Source organism: Salmo trutta, chromosome 9 (genome assembly GCF_901001165.1).
Source record: "Salmo trutta chromosome 9, fSalTru1.1, whole genome shotgun sequence".
In the NCBI taxonomy this organism is placed as follows: Eukaryota; Metazoa; Chordata; class Actinopteri; order Salmoniformes; family Salmonidae; genus Salmo; species Salmo trutta.
The window spans coordinates 35,793,184-35,815,086 of NC_042965.1; the positions used below are offsets into that span (position 1 = coordinate 35,793,184).

The 21,903-nt window shown below is 44.1% G+C and overlaps 1 protein-coding gene across 1 annotated transcript in view; it reads left to right on the plus strand.

The window, feature by feature from the left end:
• The first annotated feature begins 5,774 nt into the window (after nt 1–5,774).
• Nucleotides 5,775–21,903, plus strand: part of LOC115200478 (syntaxin-binding protein 1) — a 32,538-nt gene continuing 16,409 nt past the window's right edge. The window contains exons 1-9 of the mRNA XM_029763576.1: nt 5,775–5,914; nt 15,782–15,831; nt 17,829–17,910; nt 18,451–18,527; nt 18,739–18,817; nt 19,070–19,173; nt 20,086–20,234; nt 20,357–20,441; nt 21,240–21,370. Coding sequence (XP_029619436.1) covers nt 5,878–5,914; nt 15,782–15,831; nt 17,829–17,910; nt 18,451–18,527; nt 18,739–18,817; nt 19,070–19,173; nt 20,086–20,234; nt 20,357–20,441; nt 21,240–21,370 — 794 coding nt within the window. The 5' untranslated portion in view covers nt 5,775–5,877. The remainder of the gene's footprint in view (nt 5,915–15,781; nt 15,832–17,828; nt 17,911–18,450; nt 18,528–18,738; nt 18,818–19,069; nt 19,174–20,085; nt 20,235–20,356; nt 20,442–21,239; nt 21,371–21,903) is intronic.

The window sequence follows — 21,903 nt, forward strand, 5'->3', positions numbered from 1 at the left end:
GGGAGAGGGGCGTTCTTACCAAACCACATGACCTTTGTTTTGGAGGTGTTCAGAACAAGGTTAAGGGTAGAGAAAGATTGTTGGACACTAAGAAAGCTTTGTTGTAGAGTATTTAACACAAAATCCGGGGAGGGGCCAGCTGCGTATAAGACTGTATCATCTGCATATACATGGATGAGAGAGCTTCCTACTGCCTGAGCAATGTTGTTGATGTAAATGGAGAAGAGCGTTGGGCCTAGAATGAAGCCTTGGGGTACTCCCTTGGTAACAGGCAGTGGCTGAGACAGCAGATTTTCTGACTTTATGCACTGCACTCTTTGAGAGAGGTAGTTAGCAAACCAGGCCAAAGACCCCTTAGAGACACCCATACTCCTTAGCCAGCCCACAAGAATGGAATGGTCTACCGTATCAAAAGCTTTGGACAAGTCAATAAAAATAGCAGCACAACATTGCTTAGAATCAAGGGCAATGGTGACATCATTGAGGACCTTTAAGGTTGCAGTGACACATATGTCCAACCTGCCTCATAACTGCAGACCACATGTATCCATGCCATCCCAGGACCTCCACATCCGGCTTCTTTACCTGCGGGGTTGTCTGGGGAGGGCAGGTTAAGATCATTAACGTGGCACGTTAGTTCTCTTAACCTTCCATGTCATTCTCCTAACCTGCCACAGGGCTAGGGGGCAGTGTTCGGAAGTTCGGATGACTGATGTGCCCAAAGTAAACTGCCTGTTACTCAGGCCCAGAAGCTGGGATATGCATATAATTGGTAGCATTGGATAGAAAACACTCAAACTGTTAAAATAATGTCTGTGAGTATAACAGAACTGATATTGCAGGCGAAAACCCGAGAACAATCCATCCGTAAATTTGTTTGAGGTCACAGGCCATTTCAATGCTAGCCTATGGGATATACAAATAAAAAGGACCCAGATTGCAGTTCCTATGGCTTCCACTAGATGTCAACAGTCTTTAGAAAGGGTTTCAGGCGTGTTTCTTGAAAAAGGAACAAGTAGTTGTAGTTTTTCCAAGGTGTCCCTCATTAGAAAAGTAGTCTCTTTGTTATTTATCTTCCCTATTGAACATACTATTCTCCATCTTAAATGTTATTGTTTATTTAGATATTAGAGTACTTGAGGATAAATTCGAAACATCGTTTGACTTGTGTGGACGAACTTTACTGGAAACCTTTTGGATTTGTTTGTATGCATGTTGAACGAGTGGATTACTGAAATCAATGGTTCCAACTAAACAGACTTTCTTGGATATAAAGTAGGACTTTATCAAACAAAACGACCATTCATTGTGTATCTGGGACCCTTGGGATTGCAAACGGAGGAAGATCTTCAAAGGTAAGTGATTTAGTTAATCGCTATTTGTGATTTTTGTGACGCCTGTGCTGGTTTAAAAAAGTATTTTGATGTGGGGCGCTGTCCTCAGATAATCGCATGGTATGCTTTCGCCGTAAAGCCTTTTTGAAATCTGACAAAGCGGTTGGATTAACAAGAAGTTAATATTTTAAATGATGTAGGACACTTGTATGTTCATGAATGTTTAATACTCTCACGTCCTGACCGGTAAAGGGGTTATTTGTTATTATAGTTTTGTCAAGATGTGGCAGGGGGTATTTGTTTTATATGGTTTTGAGTGTGTGTTTATGTAGAGGGGCGTTTCATTTATGTATTCCGGGGTTTTTGGTTTAGTTCTATGTTGTATAGTTCTATGTCTGTTCTAGGGTATTTAGATCTATGTTTAGGTAATTGGGACTGCTGTCCCAGACCTGCTGTTTTCAACTCTCTAGAGACAGCAGGAGCGGTAGAGATACTCTCAAAGATCGGCTATGAAAAAGCCAACTGACACTTACTCTTGTGTTACTGACTTGTTGCACCCTCGACAACTACTATGATTATTATTATTTAACCATGCTGGTCATTTATGAACATTTGAACATCTAGGCCATGTGCTGTTATAATCTCCACCCGGCACAGCCAGAAGAGGACTGGCCACCCCTCATAGCCTGGTTCCTCTCTAGGTTTCTTCCTAGGTTTTGGTCTTTCTAGGGAGTTTTTCCTAGCCACCGTGCTTCTACACCTGCATTGCTTGCTGTTTGGGGTTTTAGGCTGGGTTTCTGTACAGCACTTTGAGATGTCAGCTTATGTAAGAAGGGCTATATAAATAAATTTGATTTGATTTTGATTGGGGCCTTCAATTGGAGGAAGCTGGTTATCGTTGCCTCTGATTGAAGGTCCTATATTTAGGAGTATGTTTGTTATGGGTATTGTGGGAGGTTGTTCTTAGCACTGCTGTATTTAGCCTGCAAGACTGTTAGTTCGTTTCTTGTTTATTTAAGTGTTCACTAATAAAGTTAAGATGAGCACTCGACCCGCTGCACCTTGGTCCATTTACTATGACAATCGTGACAAATACTACTATTTTGTAATTTGAATTTGGCGGCGCCAACTTCACCGGATGTTGTCAATTTTGATCCCGCTAACGGGATCGGATCCCTGAGATTAATGATCCTAACCTGCCGCGTTAATGGTCCTAACCTGCCGCGTTAATGCTCCTAACCTGCCGTGTTAATGCTCCTAACCTGCCGCGTTAATTCTCCTAACCTGCAGCGTTAATTCTCCTAACCTCCCACGTTAATTATCCTAACCTGCTTAGCTAAAATGCTACAAGGAAGCAGCCACACAAAACGGTCTTGCGTGGCAACCAATCTGCCCAATTAGCTGTTCCATCAGTGGTGGAAAAAGTACCCAATTGTCATACTTCAGTAAAATTAAATATACCTTTGTACAAAATGACTCAAGTAAAAGTCAGCCAGTGAAACACTACTTGAGTAAGAGTATAAAATTATCTGGTTTTAAATGTACTTAAGTACAGTGGTGAAAAAAGTACTCAATTGTCATACTTCAGTAAAAGTAAATGTTATACATCAAATTCCTTATATTAAGCAAACCAAATGGCAAAATGTTCTTGCTTTTAAATTTACCGCCAGAAAAAGGGATCACTCCAACACTCAAGACATAATTTACAAACACGGTATTTGTGTTTAGTGAGTCCGCCAGATCGGAGGCAGTAGGGATGACAATGTGTTATATTGATATGGGTGTGAATTGGCCAATATTGCTGTCCTTCCTGAGTATTCTAAATGTAACGAGTACTTTTGGGTGTGTATGGGATTAAAAAGTACCTATTTTCCTTAGGAATGTAGTGAAGTAAAAGTTCTCAAACATAAATAGTAAAGTACAGATACCCCAAAAAACAACTTAAGTAGTGCTTCAAAGTATTTTTACTTAAGTACTTTACACCACTGGTTTCTATACACCCACTTGTGTTGATCCTCCCCGTTACATCACAACGCCCACTTTCAGACACTCCACCTATGCAGTTAACCCAGAGAGGAAGAGGCGAAGGGAGAGGTTTTACTCCGCCCAAAATCTGTTCACAAAAATAATTGAGGAATTTTGTGAGTGTCAAATTTGGTCAAGGTTCTTTGGTTAGGTTCTTCTTCTTCGTGTGGCTTTCTCACTGGGGGGCTCCCAGTCGAATCACTCACCCTTGGGCTATCCTCTACTCTCATGACTGTCTCAGCATAGGAAACTTTCTGCCCCACTTGAACTCTGGCAATCTCAACCTGTCTCTCTCTCACACAGGGATTCTGGATCCCCGTCTGCATGGGACACACAGTGCTTTCTCTATCCCAACTGTACACTCCCTCTGACTATGCTCTCCTGTGCATTTCTCACATCATGGGATCTCCCTTCTACACACTGCTACAACATCTCAGAATCCTTGGCATCTAAAGCACCGTATCGGGTTCGGGAACATAGGCCCTCACGTAATAGCAAATATAACCTAACTTGACCTTATCAGGTAGAAACTCTGTGTCAAAGCTCAACAAGACAAACAGCACAGGAGGCTGCTGAGAGGGGGATAGCTCATAATAATGGCTAGAATGGAGTGAATGGAATGGTATCAAAAACATGGCAACCGTGTGTTTGAGTTTGATACCATTCCATCTATTCCGTTCCAGCCATTACTATGAGGCTGTACTCCCCAATTAAGGTGCCACCATCTTCCTGTGACAGGGTATTCTCAGTCTCGCCATTGCCACTGACTACATTTCGAGATCCTCAAGATTCTGAAAAGAGCAAGAAAACCTAAAGGTAAGATTACTTGGTTTGTATTCAGGAGACGAAGGTCTGAATTTAGCTCCATTCTTACACTTTCATCGCACGTCCTTTGCAACATTGTTTCCCTGAAGCTAGCTACGACTAGCTAGCTGTTTGTCATTCCCTATAATGGTTAGGTTGTTATGAGTGCACTGATTTTAAGTGGACACACGTGGCATTTTAGCAACTTTGAAAAAAATTACTTCATATCGGAGTTGCCTGTTTTTTCATAGAGATAGGACTCATCATGGATATTACCCATTTTAGTATGGACATTGTCATTGAGCGCTTCCACCATTTTAAAGTAGTCAACTGGGTGGGGATTCCTATGAGTTAGGTGCAATCAGCCAATGAAGAAGAAAATGTACTACTTTAAAATGGAGATGCTGTCACAGGCAATATAATGGCACAGATACAAAGATAAGTCCTCTATCTTAATTTTTATTTATTTAACCAGGCAAGTCAGTAAAGAACAAATTCTTATTTACAATGTCGGCCTAGGAACAGTGGGTTAACAGCCTTGTCCAGGGGTAGAATGACAGATTTTTACCTTGTCAGCTCGGGGATTCGATCTTGCAACCTTTCGGTTACTGGCCCGACGCTTTAACCAGGTTGTTCACACGCATACCTGCCCTCTCATTGGCTAGTATGGTCCCACCACAGGAGGTTGGTGGCACCTAAATTGGGGAGAACGGGCTCCTGGTAATGGCTGGAGCGGAATGGTATAATAGAATGGAATAGAAGCCATTTCATTCGCTCCATTCAAGCAATTAATATGATCCGTCCTCCCCTCAGCAGCCTCTACAGGGTCCCACCTGATTTCGCCTGCCTTCCATCTTTGAGGACGTATTTACATTTTTTAGAGTGGTCATTTGACTATCTTGTCACTATAATACAAAATCTTTGGTACACCATACAAGAGAGGAAGAGGAGAAGGGAAAGGGATAACAGGACCCAAAATCTGATCAAATATACATTTCGTAATCCTTAGCTTGTTAGGAGTGTACTGATATAAGTAGGACACGTGACATCCCGGCAACTTTGTGCCTGTTCTTCACGAGTATCTGCCCTCTCATTAGCTAGAATGGTCCCACCTGATCTTGCCTCCTCCCGACTGCTTTCCATTTTTGAATACATTTATTTTCATTGTTAAATTGGCCACTTGAGTATCTGGTCAATATAATGGATAGTCTGTGCCCATACCTGTTTGAATGCCACGCGCACAAAATGAGACCTAGACCTTTGTCTACTTAGACGTTACTGCCCCGCTGTGGACATCTCTAGGTAGTTTGATAATGTAGTTAATGTTTATACATTGAATTATGTATTGCACTTGCGCTGAAAATATAAAATGTAAATGTTTTATCATAATTTTTTATTAGGCTTGTGACACAACAAAATTAAAATCGGAAGTATCTTTATTCTAACCCTAATGTAAAATACAGTAACTTTAACTTGATAATTAATACTCTGCAGAAAGCCAAACATATTTATGTTAATTTAAAAGTTAGGCTATGTAATCATTAGGTATGACAGCCGAAATCGGCATGGTTGTACAGTAGCCTACAGGCAAGGCGGAGGCGTAAAGGATTAGGTCTACAGTATGCTACATCGCTGTATAAACTGAGGTTGGGTCGGGTTAAGGGAGAGAGAGAGAGGGGGATTTAGAGACTGTGTTCACTACAGAGGCATCACCATGGCACCGCTCGGACTAAAAGCCATTGTGGGAGAAAGTAAGAATATTTATTTGTATTTAACGATCAACCACCGTTGTGTAGGCTATTTTATTTTTGACAGTAGGCTATTCTAAAAGTAATTTAGGCTATTTTAATTTGTTTGAATTAATATTATATTTATATCTATTTGTAAATAAAACATTATTTAATGTTTGCCAAAAACTACTCGAGAAGTAGACATATTGAAAGTAAAATCTAGTGCGTCCTGCATCCGATACGATAGCACAACGTGCGTAAAGGCGCTCAGTCTATTTCATCTGGTGGTCCCATTTATTATATTTCTCTACTGGATAGCACACTAATTGAAAGTCAATTGAGACACCAATGCAAAGAATGTATCAAAAGTCAATTATGTCTTTGCAAGGATCCACACTGACCCAAGGCTTATTTTATCCTATCTGCCAGTAGGTTACAGACTGGCAGGTTGGTGGTCTTTGCTCTTCTGTTACCCTTCTGAGACACAATCGTTGTGGTTGTCTGGCTCAGACAGACAGGAGAAGTGTAATGTCTGCATCCCAAATGGCACCCTATTCCCTATATAGTGCACTTGACCAGAGTCCTATGTGCCCATATTGTCCCTGGTCAAAAGTAGTGCATTATACAGGGAATAGGGAACCATTTGAGAGGTAGACATTATCTTTCATTCCAAAGCTTCTTGTGAGTTTGTGTTGTTGCTGACTGACACGTTCATGGGGCATTGGGGCAATTCCCCTAGCTAAACCAGTTGGTTAAACCCTAGCTAAACCAGTTGGTTAAACCCTAGCTAAACCAGTTGGTTAAACCCTAGCTAAACCAGTTGGTTAAACCCTAGCTAAACCAGTTGGTTAAACCCTAGCTAAACCAGTTGGTTAATTGGATAGTGAATTCATTCAATGATAGACGGACAGGTTGCCTCTATAACCCTCAACCCATGTTCAAAACATCATTGTTTGAAAATCAAAATCAAATTTTATTGGTCGCATACACACATTTAGAAGATGTTATTGCGGGTGTGTGTAGAGAAATGTTTGTATGCCTAGCTCCAATGAAGCATATGCCTATTTCTGTTTTTTGGTAAGCTTTTGGCTTGTAGGATATATTGTCATGGGAGTTGTTACATCATATCCTGTAGGACAGAAAGACCCCAGAAATAGCAGCCCAGTTCTGTGGCGTAAGAGGATTGAAAGAGATTAAACCTTGTGATTGCTGTGTCCCTCTCACTGACTCACTCCACTAGATAGATAGGACAGCTTTTTAATTATATATTTGAAGCTCATACCCCCTCGCACTACTACCCTCAACGTCAGCAAAACAAAGAAACTGATCGTGGACTACAGGAAACGGATGGCCGAGCACGTCCCCATCCACATCGGTGGCTGTAGTGGAGAGGGTCGAGAGCTTCAAGTTCCTCAGTGTCCCCATCACTAAGGAATTAACATGGTCCACACACGCTAACACAGTCGTGAAGAAGGCACAACACCGGCTCTTCCCACTCAGGAGCCTGAAAAGATATGGCATGGGCCCTCAGGTCCTCAAAAAGTTCTACAGCTGCACCATTGAGAGCATCTTGACTGGCTGCATCACCGCTTGGTATGGCAATTGCTTGGCATCTGACCGCAAGGTGTTACAGAGGGTAGTGCGTACGGCCCAGTACATCACTGGGGCCAAGCTTCCTGCCATCCAGGACCTACAGTACCAGTCAGAAGTTTTAGAACCTATTCATTCAAGATTCTTTCTTTATTTTTACTATTTTCTACATTGTAAAATAATAGTGAAAACATCAAAACTATGAAATAACACATGGAATCATGTAGTAACCAAAAAAGTGTTAAACAAATCAAAATACTTTTTATATTTTATATTCTTCAAAGTAGCCACCCTATGCCTTGATAACAGCTTTGCACACTCTTGGCATTCTCTCAACCAGCTTCACCTGGAATGCTTTCCAACAGTGTTGAAGGAGTTACCACATATGCTGAGCACCTGTTGGCTGCTTTTCCTTCACTCTGTGGACTAACTCATGCAAAACCATCTCAATTGGGTTGAGGTTGGGTGATTGTGGAGGCCAGGTCATCTGATGCAGCACTCCATCACTCTCCTTCTTGGTCAAATAGCCCTTACACAGGTTGGAAGTGTGTTGGGTTATTGTCCTGTTGAAAAACAAATGATAGTCCTACTAAGCGCAAACCAGATGGGATGGCGTATCGCTGCAGAATACTGTGGTAGTCATACTGGTTAAGTGTGCCTTGAATTCTAAATAATTCACTGACCGTGTCACCAGCAAAGCACCCACACACCATCACACCTTCTCCTCCATGCTTCACGGTGGGAACCAGACATGCGGAGATCATCCGTTCACCTACTCTGCGTCTCACAAATACATGGCGACTGGATCCAAAAATCTCACATTTGGACTCATCGGACCAAAGGACAGATTTCCATCGGTCTAATGTCAATTGCTTGTGTTTCTTGGCCCAAGCATGTCTCTTTTTCTTATTGGTGTCCTTTTAGTAGTGGTTTCTTTGCAGCAATTCAACCATGAAGGCCTGATTCACGTGGTCTCCTCTGAACAGTTGATGTTGAGATGTGTCTGTTACTTGAACTCTGTGAAGCATTTATTTGGGATGAAATTTCTGAGGCTGGTAACTTGAGTGAACTTATCCTCTCTGCAGCAGAGGTAACTCTGGGTCTTCCTGTGTCAGTCCTCATGAGAGCCAGTTTCATCATAGCGCTTGATGTTTTTTGTGACTGTACTTGAAGAACTTTCAAAGTTCTTTACATTTTCCGGATTGATTGAGCTTCATGTCTTAAAGTAATGATGGACTGTCATTTCTCTTTGCTTATTTGAGCTGTTCTTGCCATAATATGGACTTGGTCTTTTACCAAATAGGGCTGTCTTCTGTATACCACCCCTACCTTGTCACGGCAGAACTGATTGGCTCGAACACATTAAGAAGGAAAGAAATTAAACAAATTCACTTTTAACAAGGCACACCTGTTAATTGAAATGCATTCCAGGTGACTACCTCATGAAGCTGGTTGAGAGAATGCCAAGAGTGTGCAAAGCTGTCATCAAGGCAAAGGGTGGCTACTTTTAACAATCTCAAATATATATATACATACATACATACATACATACATACATACATACATACATACATACATACATACATACATACATACATACGTGTGTATATGTATTATTTGTTTTTGGTTACTACCTGATTCCATATGTGTTATTTCATAGTTTTGATGTCTTCACTATTATTCTACAATTTAGAAAATAGTAAAAAAAAACAAAAAAACACTAGAATGAGTATGTGTGTCCAAACTTTTGACTGGTTCTGTATATTCTAGGCGGTGTCAGAGGAAGGCCCAAAAAATTGTCAGTCTCCAGTCCCCCAAGTTATAGACTGTTCTCTCTGCTACCACACCAAAAGGCTCCTTTACAGCTTCTACCCCCAAGCCATATGACTGCTGAACAGTGAATTAAATGGCCACCAGGACTATTTACATTAGTAAATTGACTCAGTACCGGTACCCCCTGTATTTAGCCTCATTATTGTTATGGTATTTTCTTGTGTTACTTATTGATTGTATGTTATTTTTTTTACTTTATTTAGTAAATATTTTCTTAACTCTATTTCTTGAACTGCATTGTTGGTTAAGGGCTTGTAAGTAAGCATTTCACGGTAAGGTCTACACTTGTTGTATTCGGTGTATGTGACAAATACAATTTTATTAGAACATACATCAGGATCATCTGGCCCTCTCTTCTCTGGCTGGAAAAGATTGTTATGTAAGGTGTTCAGGAAATTAAGGACATGGGCAGTGTTGTATGGTCCAAGGGTGGCATGGCGGTGGAGGACCCCATTGTGGCATATGATGACATTACCTCCGCGCTGGCCAGGTACCTCAATGATGGCACGTTTACCAATGATGTTCCTTCCTCTCCTCCTCGACTTAATTAAATTGAATCCAGCCTCATCTATGAATATGATTTCCTGGGGGACGGGACTTGCATCCAACTCCATGATTCTCTGAAATTACAGTAAATAATGTAATTGCTGTATAGTGAAGTTCACTGGCAACATCAATGAGTCTCTAATATTTCAACAGTGTAATAATAATACACTACTTTACTTGCACATATTCATACCATTTACCCTTCACTCTGGGAATTCCTTTCAAATGGGAATCTGTAGATTTGCTTCTTCCAGAGATGGTGTTTCTTAAGAATGCAGACTATGGTTGATAAGCTCACTCTGATGTTATGGAAGGTGGCATGGGTTTTCAGAAATCTGTTGTTAGATATCCCACAGTCTTATGGCATTATTTTCAACTACCATTTGCACAATGGAAGCCTTGGTCTGTAAATAGACATGTTCCATGTGGTGGTCGTCTTTCAGTTCTACAAAAACAAAATAGCATACAGTACAGTAAACACTACAGTTATACAGTATACAAGATAAACATGTTACAAAGTAGTATAGCTCCCAATTTCATATACTGTATACAGTAATACATGAAACATTTGCTTTGTTTCCCCTTACAGTATATATTTTTAATTTATGGTCTTTACTGTGCTTTTGTTGTACCGCTGTCAAGTAGTAAAATTAGTAGAAAGGTCCAATGTCTGCAGTACATACCTATTCTCATTTTGTAATGTAGGATGATGGATGCTACGGTGAAGCGGCTCAGATTGGGCTGCACTCTCTGCCAAGCCTCTCTCAAGGTCAAACCATGGTGGACCACATGGTCCACCACAGCCACCCAAATTTCATCAGAGGTTACTCTCCTTGTTCTTGGTTTTCCTCCACCTCTACCTCTATCCCCACCTCTACCTCTATCCCCACCTCTACCTCTATCCCCACCTCTACCTCTATCCCCACCTCCACCTCTACCTCTATCCCCACCTCTACCTCTATCCCCACCTCTACCTCTACCTCTATCCCCACCTCTACCTCTATCCCCACCTCCACCTCTACCTCTATCCCCACCTCCACCTCTACCTCTATCCCCACCTCTACCTCTATCCCCACCTCTACCTCTATCCCCACCTCCACCTCTACCTCTATCCCCACCTCTACCTCTATCCCCACCTCTACCTCTATCCCCACCTCCACCTCTATCCCCACCTCTACCTCTATCCCCACCTCTACCTCTATCCCCACCTCCACCTCTACCTCTATCCCCACCTCTACCTCTATCCCCACCTCCACCTCTACCTCTATCCCCACCTCTACCTCTATCCCCACCTCTACCTCTATCCCCACCTCCACCTCCACCTCTACCTCTATCCCCATCTCTACCTCTATCCCCATCTCTACCTCTATCCCCACCTCCACCTCTACCTCTATCCCCACCTCTACCTCTATCCCCACCTCCACCTCTATCCCCACCTCCACCTCTATCCCCACCTCCACCTCTATCCCCACCTCTACCTCTATCCCCACCTCTACCTCTATCCCCACCTCCACCTCTACCTCTATCCCCACCTCTACCTCTATCCCCACCTCTACCTCTATCCCCACCTCTATCCCCACCTCCACCTCTATCCCCACCTCCACCTCTATCCCCACCTCCACCTCTATCCCCACCTCTACCTCTATCCCCACCTCCACCTCTATCCCCACCTCTATCCCCACCTCTACCTCTATCCCCACCTCTACCTCTATCCCCACCTCTACCTCTATCCCCGTCTCCACCTCTATCCCCACCTCTACCTCTATCCCCACCTCTACCTCTACCTCTATCTCCACCTCCACCTCTACCTCTATCCCCACCTCTATCTCCACCTCTACCTCTATCTCCACCTCTACTTCTATCTCCACCTCTACCTCTATCCCCACCTCCACCTCTATCCCCACCTCCACCTCTACCTCTACCTCTATCCCCACCTCCACCTCTATCCCCACCTCCACCTCCACCTCTATCTCTACCTCTATCCCCACCTCTACCTCTATCCCCACCTCTACCTCTATCCCCACCTCCACCTCTATCTTCACCTCTATCCCCACCTCCACCTCTATCCCCACCTCCACCTCTATCCCCACCTCCACCTCTATCCCCACCTCTACCTCTATCCCCACCTCCACCTGTACCTCTATCCCCACCTCCACCTCTACCTCTATCCCCACCTCCACCTCTACCTCTATCCCCACCTCTACCTCTATCCCCACCTCCACCTCTATCCCCACCTCCACCTCTATCCCCACCTCCACCTCTATCCCCACCTCTACCTCTATCCCCACCTCCACCTCTATCCCCACCTCTATCCCCACCTCTACCTCTATCCCCACCTCTACCTCTATCCCCACCTCTACCTCTATCCCCGTCTCCACCTCTATCCCCACCTCTACCTCTATCCCCACCTCTACCTCTACCTCTATCTCCACCTCCACCTCTACCTCTATCCCCACCTCTATCTCCACCTCTACCTCTATCTCCACCTCTACTTCTATCTCCACCTCTACCTCTATCCCCACCTCCACCTCTATCCCCACCTCCACCTCTACCTCTACCTCTATCCCCACCTCCACCTCTATCCCCACCTCCACCTCCACCTCTATCTCTACCTCTATCCCCACCTCTACCTCTATCCCCACCTCTACCTCTATCCCCACCTCCACCTCTATCTCCACCTCTATCCCCACCTCCACCTCTATCCCCACCTCCACCTCTATCCCCACCTCCACCTCTATCCCCACCTCTACCTCTATCCCCACCTCCACCTGTACCTCTATCCCCACCTCCACCTCTACCTCTATCCCCACCTCCACCTCTACCTCTATCCCCACCTCTACCTCTATCCCCACCTCCACCTCTACCTCTATCCCCACCTCTACCTCTATCCCCACCTCCACCTCTACCTCTATCCCCACCTCTACCTCTATCCCCACCTCCACCTCTATCCCCACCTCCACCTCTATCCCCACCTCTACCTCTATCCCCACCTCTACCTCTACCTCTATCCCCACCTCCAACTCTACCTCTATCCCCACCTCTACCTCTATCCCCACCTCTACCTCTATCCCCACCTCCACCTCTATCCCCACCTCCACCTCTATCCCCACCTCCACCTCTATCCCCACCTCCACCTCTATCCCCACCTCTACCTCTATCCCCACCTCCACCTCTATCCCCACCTCTATCCCCACCTCTACCTCTATCCCCACCTCTACCTCTATCCCCACCTCTACCTCTATCCCCACCTCCACCTCTATCCCCACCTCTACCTCTATCCCCACCTCTACCTCTACCTCTATCTCCACCTCCACCTCTACCTCTATCCCCACCTCCACCTCTATCCCCACCTCCACCTCTATCCCCACCTCTACCTCTATCCCCACCTCCACCTCTATCCCCACCTCTATCCCCACCTCTACCTCTATCCCCACCTCCACCTCTATCCCCACCTCCACCTCTATCCCCACCTCCACCTCTATCCCCACCTCTACCTCTATCCCCACCTCCACCTCTATCCCCACCTCTATCCCCACCTCTACCTCTATCCCCACCTCTACCTCTATCCCCACCTCTACCTCTATCCCCACCTCTACCTCTATCCCCACCTCCACCTCTATCCCCACCTCTACCTCTATCCCCACCTCTACCTCTACCTCTATCTCCACCTCCACCTCTACCTCTATCCCCACCTCTATCTCCACCTCTACCTCTATCTTCACCTCTACTTCTATCTCCACCTCTACCTCTATCCCCACCTCCACCTCTATCCCCACCTCCACCTCTACCTCTACCTCTATCCCCACCTCCACCTCTATCCCCACCTCCACCTCCACCTCTATCTCTACCTCTATCCCCACCTCTACCTCTATCCCCACCTCTACCTCTATCCCCACCTCCACCTCTATCTCCACCTCTATCCCCACCTCCACCTCTATCCCCACCTCCACCTCTATCCCCACATCTACCTCTATCCCCACCTCCACCTGTACCTCTATCCCCACCTCCACCTCTACCTCTATCCCCACCTCCACCTCTACCTCTATCCCCACCTCCACCTGTATCCCCACCTCCACCTGTATCCCCACCTCCACCTCTATCCCCACCTCTACCTCTACCTCTATCCCCACCTCCACCTCTACCTCTATCTCCACCTCTACCTCTATCTCCACCTCTACCTCTACCTCTATCTCCACCTCTACCTCTATCCCCACCTCCACCTCTATCCCCACCTCCACCTCTACCTCTATCCCCACCTCCACCTCTACCTCTATCCCCACCTCCACCTCTCTCTGACAAGTTTGCTTCCATTGTTTTCCAAACACAAGAGTACTCATCTGTGGTCTTTTTTATGCGTACCAAAGGTCTGGTTGCAAAGTGAACATTTACGCAGTTAGTGTTTGCACATGTGAAACGTGATCAATTGGTAATTGAACTTAGGTTGTTTAACAGTGTTTTCATTTGCAGATAAGATATTTTTGTTGTGAAAGTTGTGCCAAAGGTAGAGAATTGTGTTTTGTCAAATGTTTGTTATAGAATTGCAATCTGAGTGTAAAGCAAAAAATGTGCCAGCAGTATTGCATATTTGGTGTACAGTTCTGCTAAATTAGTTACAGGTTTGGGTTATTGTGTCTCATGGGTCAGTTTTAGTATGTAAACAAGTGGTAAATCTGTAAAAGCAAGTCTAAGAAGCGGTAGATCTGTTGTGTGTGTGCTATTTCTATGCTTCCCGTTCTTAAGTCTCGGTTTTGCGTCTTGTACTTTCAGATTTGTACACCAGCTTCAAACAGCTGAAAATACAACATTTTTGGTTATGGAAAATATATTTCATAGCGGTTTAGATGGTACAATGATTCTCTACACCACGCATGCTTGTTTTGTCACAAACTGAAATTAGGCGAACGGTTCGAATTTTAACAACCTAGAAATGACGCAGCGATTTTTGCATTAGTGCAGCTTTAATATCTTATAGTCTGAGAACATGGCAACCATGTTCTGTGTATTATTGGTGGAATATTCTCCTAACCCTCAGACAACTGGACACAAATATTCTTGAAACGTTCCCATGAAACCCATCTAAAACATTAACCCTCAGAATATTATTGCAATGTTCCAATGAAACATGTCTAGATCATTAATACTGAATATTCTGAGAACATGGTAACCATATTCGGGGTAAGTTCTGTTTGACATTTAGGGAATGGTCTCTTGGAAACAGTCCTTGCACATCACTGGAACATTCCTATGAAAACATTAGATAATGAGGGAAGGGAACATTCTCTAAGGTTGTGGGAGCGTTTGCTGTTAGCTGGGAGATATGTGTCCCAAATGGCACCCTATTCCCTAGGTCCCGGTCAAGAGTAGCACAGTTTAAAGGTAATAGGTTCCATTTGGGATGTAACAACGGTCTTCCAGATGGTTCCAAGGGGTGCAATTCCAAAACTCCTCACAGAATGAATTCAAGTGTTACACTGTATGACATGTCTACTTCATACCCCTCCGAGGAGTCCATTAAATGCCAACTATGACTGTGCCTTCACCGCTAACACCGTCTGTCACCCCCCCCCCCCCCCCGAAACTAAGAATTCACTAGAAAAAAATATCTGACATGCATTTTTTAATCTGAAACATTATGCGTAGATGCCCAGGCTTTGCTAATGTTGTTCCAATAGTTGAGTCATTAAGACCTCGCGAGACTTTACTGTACAAAAAAAAATATTTAAAAAATGCATTAAATTAAATGTATGAAATGTATGCATTCACTACTGTAAGTCGCTCTGGATAAGAGCATCTGCTAAATGACTCAAATGTAAATGTAAATGTATATGACAAGGGGAAATAGCCTACGATGCTTTTTATCACCTAAAAAGTTTACTGTGCAAACTGAAGTGTGCTAATCAATGATTTCTCCCTTTACAGAGATTATGAATGACGTCATCAAGAAGGTACACAAGAAAGGAGAATGGAAGGTATGGGCAGCTTTTACAGTGCCTTCAGAAAGTATACTGAACAAAAATATAAACGCAACATGCAACAATTTCAAAGATTTTACTGAGTTGCAGTTAATATAAGGAAATTTATTCAAATCAAATTGTATTTGTCACATGCGCCGAATGCAAACAGGTGTAGACCGTACAGTGAAATGCTTACAAGCGCTTAACCAACAATGCTGCAAAGAAACCACTACTAAAGGACATCAATAAGAAGATGAGACTTGGTTGGGCCAAGAAACACGAGCAATGGACATTAGACCGGTGGAAATCTGTCCTTTGGTCTGGAGTCCAAATTTTAGATTTTTGGTTCCAACCGACATGTCTTTGTGAGACGCGGTGTGGGTGAACGGATGATCTCTGCATGTGTATTTCCCACCGTAAAGCATGGAGGAGGAGGTGTTATGGTGTGGCAGTGCTTTGCTGGTAACACTGTCTGTGATTTATTTAGAGTTCAAGGCACACTTAACCAGCATGGCTACCACAGCATTCTGCAGTGATACGCCATCCCATCTGATTTGGGCTTAGTCCCGCTATCATTTGTTTTTCAACAGGACAATGACCCAACCCACCTCCAGGCTGTGTAAGGGCTATTTTACCACGAAGGAGAGTGATGGAGTGCTGCATCAGATGACCTGGCCTCCACAAACCCCCGACCTCAACCAAATTGAGATGGTTTGGGATGAGTCGGACCGCAGAGTGAAGGAAAAGCAGCCAACAAGTGCTCAGCATATCTCCTTCAAAACTGTTGGAAAAGCATTCCAGGTGAAGCTGGTTGAGAGAATGCCAAGAGTGTGCAAAGCTGTCATCAAGGCAAAGGGTGGCTATTTGAAGAATCTCAAATATAAAATATATTTTGATTTGTTTAACACTTTTTTGGTTACTATATCCAATTTGTAAGTCGCTCTGGATAAGAGCGTCTGCTAAATGACGTAAATGTAATGTAAATGAAATCAGTCAATTGAAATAAATAAATTACGCCCTAATCTATGGGTTTCACATGACTGGGAAAGGGTGGCTCCATGGGTGGGGGCCTGGCTCCCAAGCGGGTGGGCCGATGCCCACCCATGGATCCTCTGGGAAGCCAGGCCCAGCCAATCAGAATGTGGTTTTCCCACAAAAGGGATTTATTACAGAGAGAAATACACCTCAGCACCCCTTCAGATGATCCCGCAGGTGAAGAAGCCAGATGTCGAGGTCCTGGGCTGGCGTGGTTAAACGTGGTCTGTGGTTGTGAGCCGGTTGGATGTATGTATTATGGGGATCCATAATAAATACAAATACTGCAAATTCTCTAAAATGATGTTGGAGGCAGCTTACGGTAGAGAAAATAACATTAAATTCTCTGACAACAGCTCTGGTGGACATTCCTGCAGTCAGGATGCCAATTGCACGCTCCCTCAACTTGAGACATCTGTGGCATTGTGTTGTGTGACAAAGCTGCACATTTTAGAGTGGCCTTTTATTGTCCCCAGCACAAGGTGCACCTGTGTAATGCTCATGCTGTTTAATCAGCTTCTTGATATGCCACACCTGTTAGGTGTATGGATTATCTTGGTAAAGGAGAAATGCTTATTAACAGGGATGTAAACAAATTTGTGCTCAACTTTTTAAATAAATAAGCTTTTTGTGGGTATGGACAATTTCTGGGATCTTTCATTTCAGCTCATGAAACATGGGACCAACACTACATGTTGCGTTTTATATTTTTGTTCAGTGTATATTAATACTTTCTGATGGCACTGCATATCAATGGTTATAAATGACTGGGTCTTGATTATGAATGACTGCGTCTTGGTTATGAATGACTGCGTCTTGGTTATGAATGACTGCGTCTTGGTTATGAATGACTCTCTGATAGTACATGATAGCACTGGTCTGCGCCCAAATGGCACCCTATTCCCTATATAGCGTACTGCTTTTGACTAGAGCCCTTGACGCACTGTGACCTCTGACCTGTGTCATCCCTGCCCTAGGTGCTGGTCGTAGACAAGCTGAGCATGAGGATGATGTCATCCTGCTGTAAGATGACAGATATCATGTCAGAGGGCATCACCAGTGAGTACCACTCTGTCAATGTCCCACATATACACACTTCCTGTTCAGCATCACTTAAAGGTGATACACCATGTTACATTTTTTTTGCATTGTTATTTCAGAAAATTTCAATTATATATCTGCAGTAATAATGTAATGATAGCTTTTCACAGTGTTACTTACCCGCCAGAGATTGGCTGTGATATTCTCTTATTGATTTCTCCCACCGGAAAGTTGCTTTGAATTTGTGGCTGTCTTATCTAGTGGCCAATGTCATTTCCTGGTTGCAAAAATGATTTACTGTTCGCTCAATTTCAGTTTGTGAGAAAACAAGCACTGAATAGTGTAGGGAATCATTGTACCTTCTAAATTGCTGTGAAATTAACAAAACATTTTTTTTTACAGCTGTTTGAGGCTGTTGGACCAAAACAGAAAGTAAAAGGCTCAAGTGCGAGTCTCTGCTATGTTAGTGAGAAATTGGATGTGGGGGATACATTTTTAGGTGTAGCACCTTCAATTGACTAACTGAATGACTGTGCTTTTCTGTCCTGTCTTGTCCAGTTGTTGAAGACATCGGCAAGAAACGGGAGCCTCTCCCTAGCATGGAGGCCATCTACTTAATAACTCCCAATGATGAGGTATGGGAGCCATTTGGTAGATGCTTTCATCCAAAGCATTTTACTGTAGTACATTCATACATTAACATATGGGTGGCTCCAGTGGGATATGAAACCCACAGCTCTGGAGTTGGAAGCACAATGCTCTACCATCTAAGCCACACAGGACCACAGATGTTTTGCTTTCTTTGGTAAGATTCTAATGATGTTGCCAACCGTTCCTTCTCCCCAGACTGTGGAGGCACTCATAGATGACTTCAGAGACCCTCGGTCGCCCAGATACAGAGGAGCTCACGTCTTCTTCACTGACAGTGAGTAATATTAGAAGAGACACGGGACGACGACGTACCATCGCCTGCTGTATATGTCAATTAGAGTATGGAGCAGTCTGACCGCCTGCTGGAGTACTGGGAACGGACTAGCAGATGAAACGGCAGTCAACTCCTCTTTGACACCATACCAACACTCAACCTTCCACAGTAGAGTATATTGATTGCTATTCTATTTCCCTTTTTCTTTCATCTTTTAATTGATATTTTTTGTCACTCCTCCCTTCCTCACAGCGATCCCGGATTCATTGTTTAATTTGTTGACCAAATCCCGCGCGTCCAAAGCCATGAAGACCTTGACTGAGATCCACATCGCCTTTCTGCCCTATGAGTCTCAGGTCAGAACTTGTCTGCCCTTCTGTCTGTCTGTCTGGAGAGAGAGAGAGAGAGAGAAAGAGAGACGGAGGGGAGAAAGAGGAGAAAGCACAATTGAAGAGTGGGAGAGGGGGAGGAATAAGCTAAGAGAAGGGGAGGAGTAGAGCAGGGATTGCTGAATGAGCTGGGGTTGTCTCCTCTCCTCTCTCTCCTGATGGAATGTTCCAGAGCAGAGCGGAGTGGCTAGAAGGGAGGCCTCCCTCCCTTCTGGCCCGGCTCTAATCCCTCACCTCATTGGCTGATGTAGAAACGTACTGGCCAGCAGCCAATGGGGGGGTGGAGGAGGGTTGTGTGACAAGGGGAAGTTGTTTGCACACCAAAGGGGCGATCAACAGATGGGCTCAACCATGTGGAGGTGCCAGTGACAGTGGTGGTGGTGCGTGGGGAAAGAGAGAGCTGCCTGACATTATGGGGCAAGTAGAGGAAATGGGAAAGGATGGAGGAGCAGAAATAGGAAGTTTCAGATTGGAAATAAACTGTCATTTATGTCATAATGGTGCATTTGGGAAATCCCTCCTACGAAAATAATGAAAGATGTCGCATCTGCTCCTACAGCACTGTACTATGTTGTCAGTCATTTGGGCAGCACTCAGAGTAATGAAAGAGGATTATATTACCCCCCCACACACACATACTGTACTGTGTTGTCAGTCATTTGGGCAGCACTCAGCGTAATGAAAGAGGATTATATTACCCCCCCCCCCACACACATACTGTTTGACATGAAAACCATGTGTTTGATGTGTTTGATACCATTCCACTGATTCCGCTCCAGTCATTACCACAAGCCCATCCTCCCCAATTAAGGTGCCACCAACCTCCTGTGGTATGTATGTCTATTCCCTCTTATATCTGTCTTATGTCTGTGTGTCTAGGTGTTTTCCCTGGACAAGACAGATGCCTTCCAGGACTTCTACAGCCCCTACAAGGCTGACATTAAGCACAACATGTTGGAACGTTGTGCTGAGCAGATCGCCACTCTCTGCAATACCCTGAAGGAATACCCTGGCATCAGATACAGAGGGTGAGAGGGAGGGAGTACTATCAGTCACTAGGCTTTCTATTTAACTCCTATCGTGTCTAACACCTGTATAGACTGATGTCTGTTGGAAAGCTAAGAGCCTGTCTGTTGTCTACTTGACTCAGGGAGTACAAAGACTGTACCACTCTGGCTCAGCTCCTGCAGGACAAGCTGGACGGCTACAAGGCAGACAACCCCACCATGGGAGAGGTGAGGCAAGAGAGGAGAGCAGGGTAGGAGTCAGTTCCATTTCAATTCCAGTCAATTCAGATTCAGAAACACAATTCCCCATTTTCCTAATTGAAAAACATTAGAGAGAAATAGTCTTGTAATTTCAGTGTACTCCCTGAATTGACTGGAATTGAAATGGAATTGACCTCAACCCTAAAGCCAACCAACCATAATGATTTCACTGGGACAGGGCCTTACAAAACACACTGAGCCAGTGAATGGTAAAAGCAGCAGGTTGTGTTAGCGATCCCCTGCTGGGTGTCAACTAACGGTGGCCAATCAACATATAGAAATGACGTCTGATGTTCAGGTCAGAGGTGATAGGATAGCCACCAGCTGGTCTTAGCCTTTCGCCGGCATGGTGTGTTTTATCCTTTAGGTTACATTGAAACACGTCATTACGTAAAACCAATGTAGCACGCACAGGCAAAATAATGGAATAGTAGAATCTACAGTTGTTGGAACATTTTGGAGGTTATGTATGAAACTAGTAGTAGTGTAGTTGAATCATAATGTAAACACACATACACTGGCACATGGAACAGTGGTACGGTTCACTTGGTAGAACATGGCGTTTGCAACGTCAGGGTTGTGGGTTCGATTCCTGGGGCCCCCCATACGTAAGATGGGTACACGCATGACTGTAAGTCGCTTTGGATCAAAGCATCTGCTAAATGGCATATATTATGTTATAGAAACATATTCTTATAAATCTCTTTGTCCAGCCTTTTGTCTTTGTCAGTTTATATTTCCCCTCTTTCTCTCCGCCCTGCTTAGGGTCCGGACAAGTCTCGCTCCCAGCTCTTGATTCTGGACCGAGGCTTTGACCCGGTCTCTCCCATCCTCCACGAGCTCACCCTCCAAGCCATGGGCTATGACCTGCTGGGCATCGAGAACGACGTCTACAAGTAAACACACACACGCACACACATACAGGCACAGCCTAGCAAGGGGTTCATGGCACCACAAAATGAAATAGAACATATAGGATCTCTATCTCTAAGTGAACAATAGGATCTATATGGAACAATAGGATCTCTATCTCTATGTGAACAATAGGATCAATATGGACAATAGGATCTCTGTGAACAATAGGATCTCTATCTCTATGTGAACAATAGGATCTCTATCTCTATGTGAACAATAGGATCAATATGGAACAATAGGATCTCTATCTCTATGTGAACAATAGGATCAATATGGACAATAGGATCTCTGTGAACAATAGGATCTCTATCTCTATGTGAACAATAGGATCTCTATCTCTATGTGAACAATAGGATCTCTATCTCTATGTGAACAATAGGATCTCTATCTCTATGTGAACAATAGGATCTCTATCTTTATGTGAACAATAGGATCTCTATCTCTATGTGAACAATAAGATCTATATGGAACAATAGGATCTCTATCTCTATGTGAACAATAAGATCTATATGGA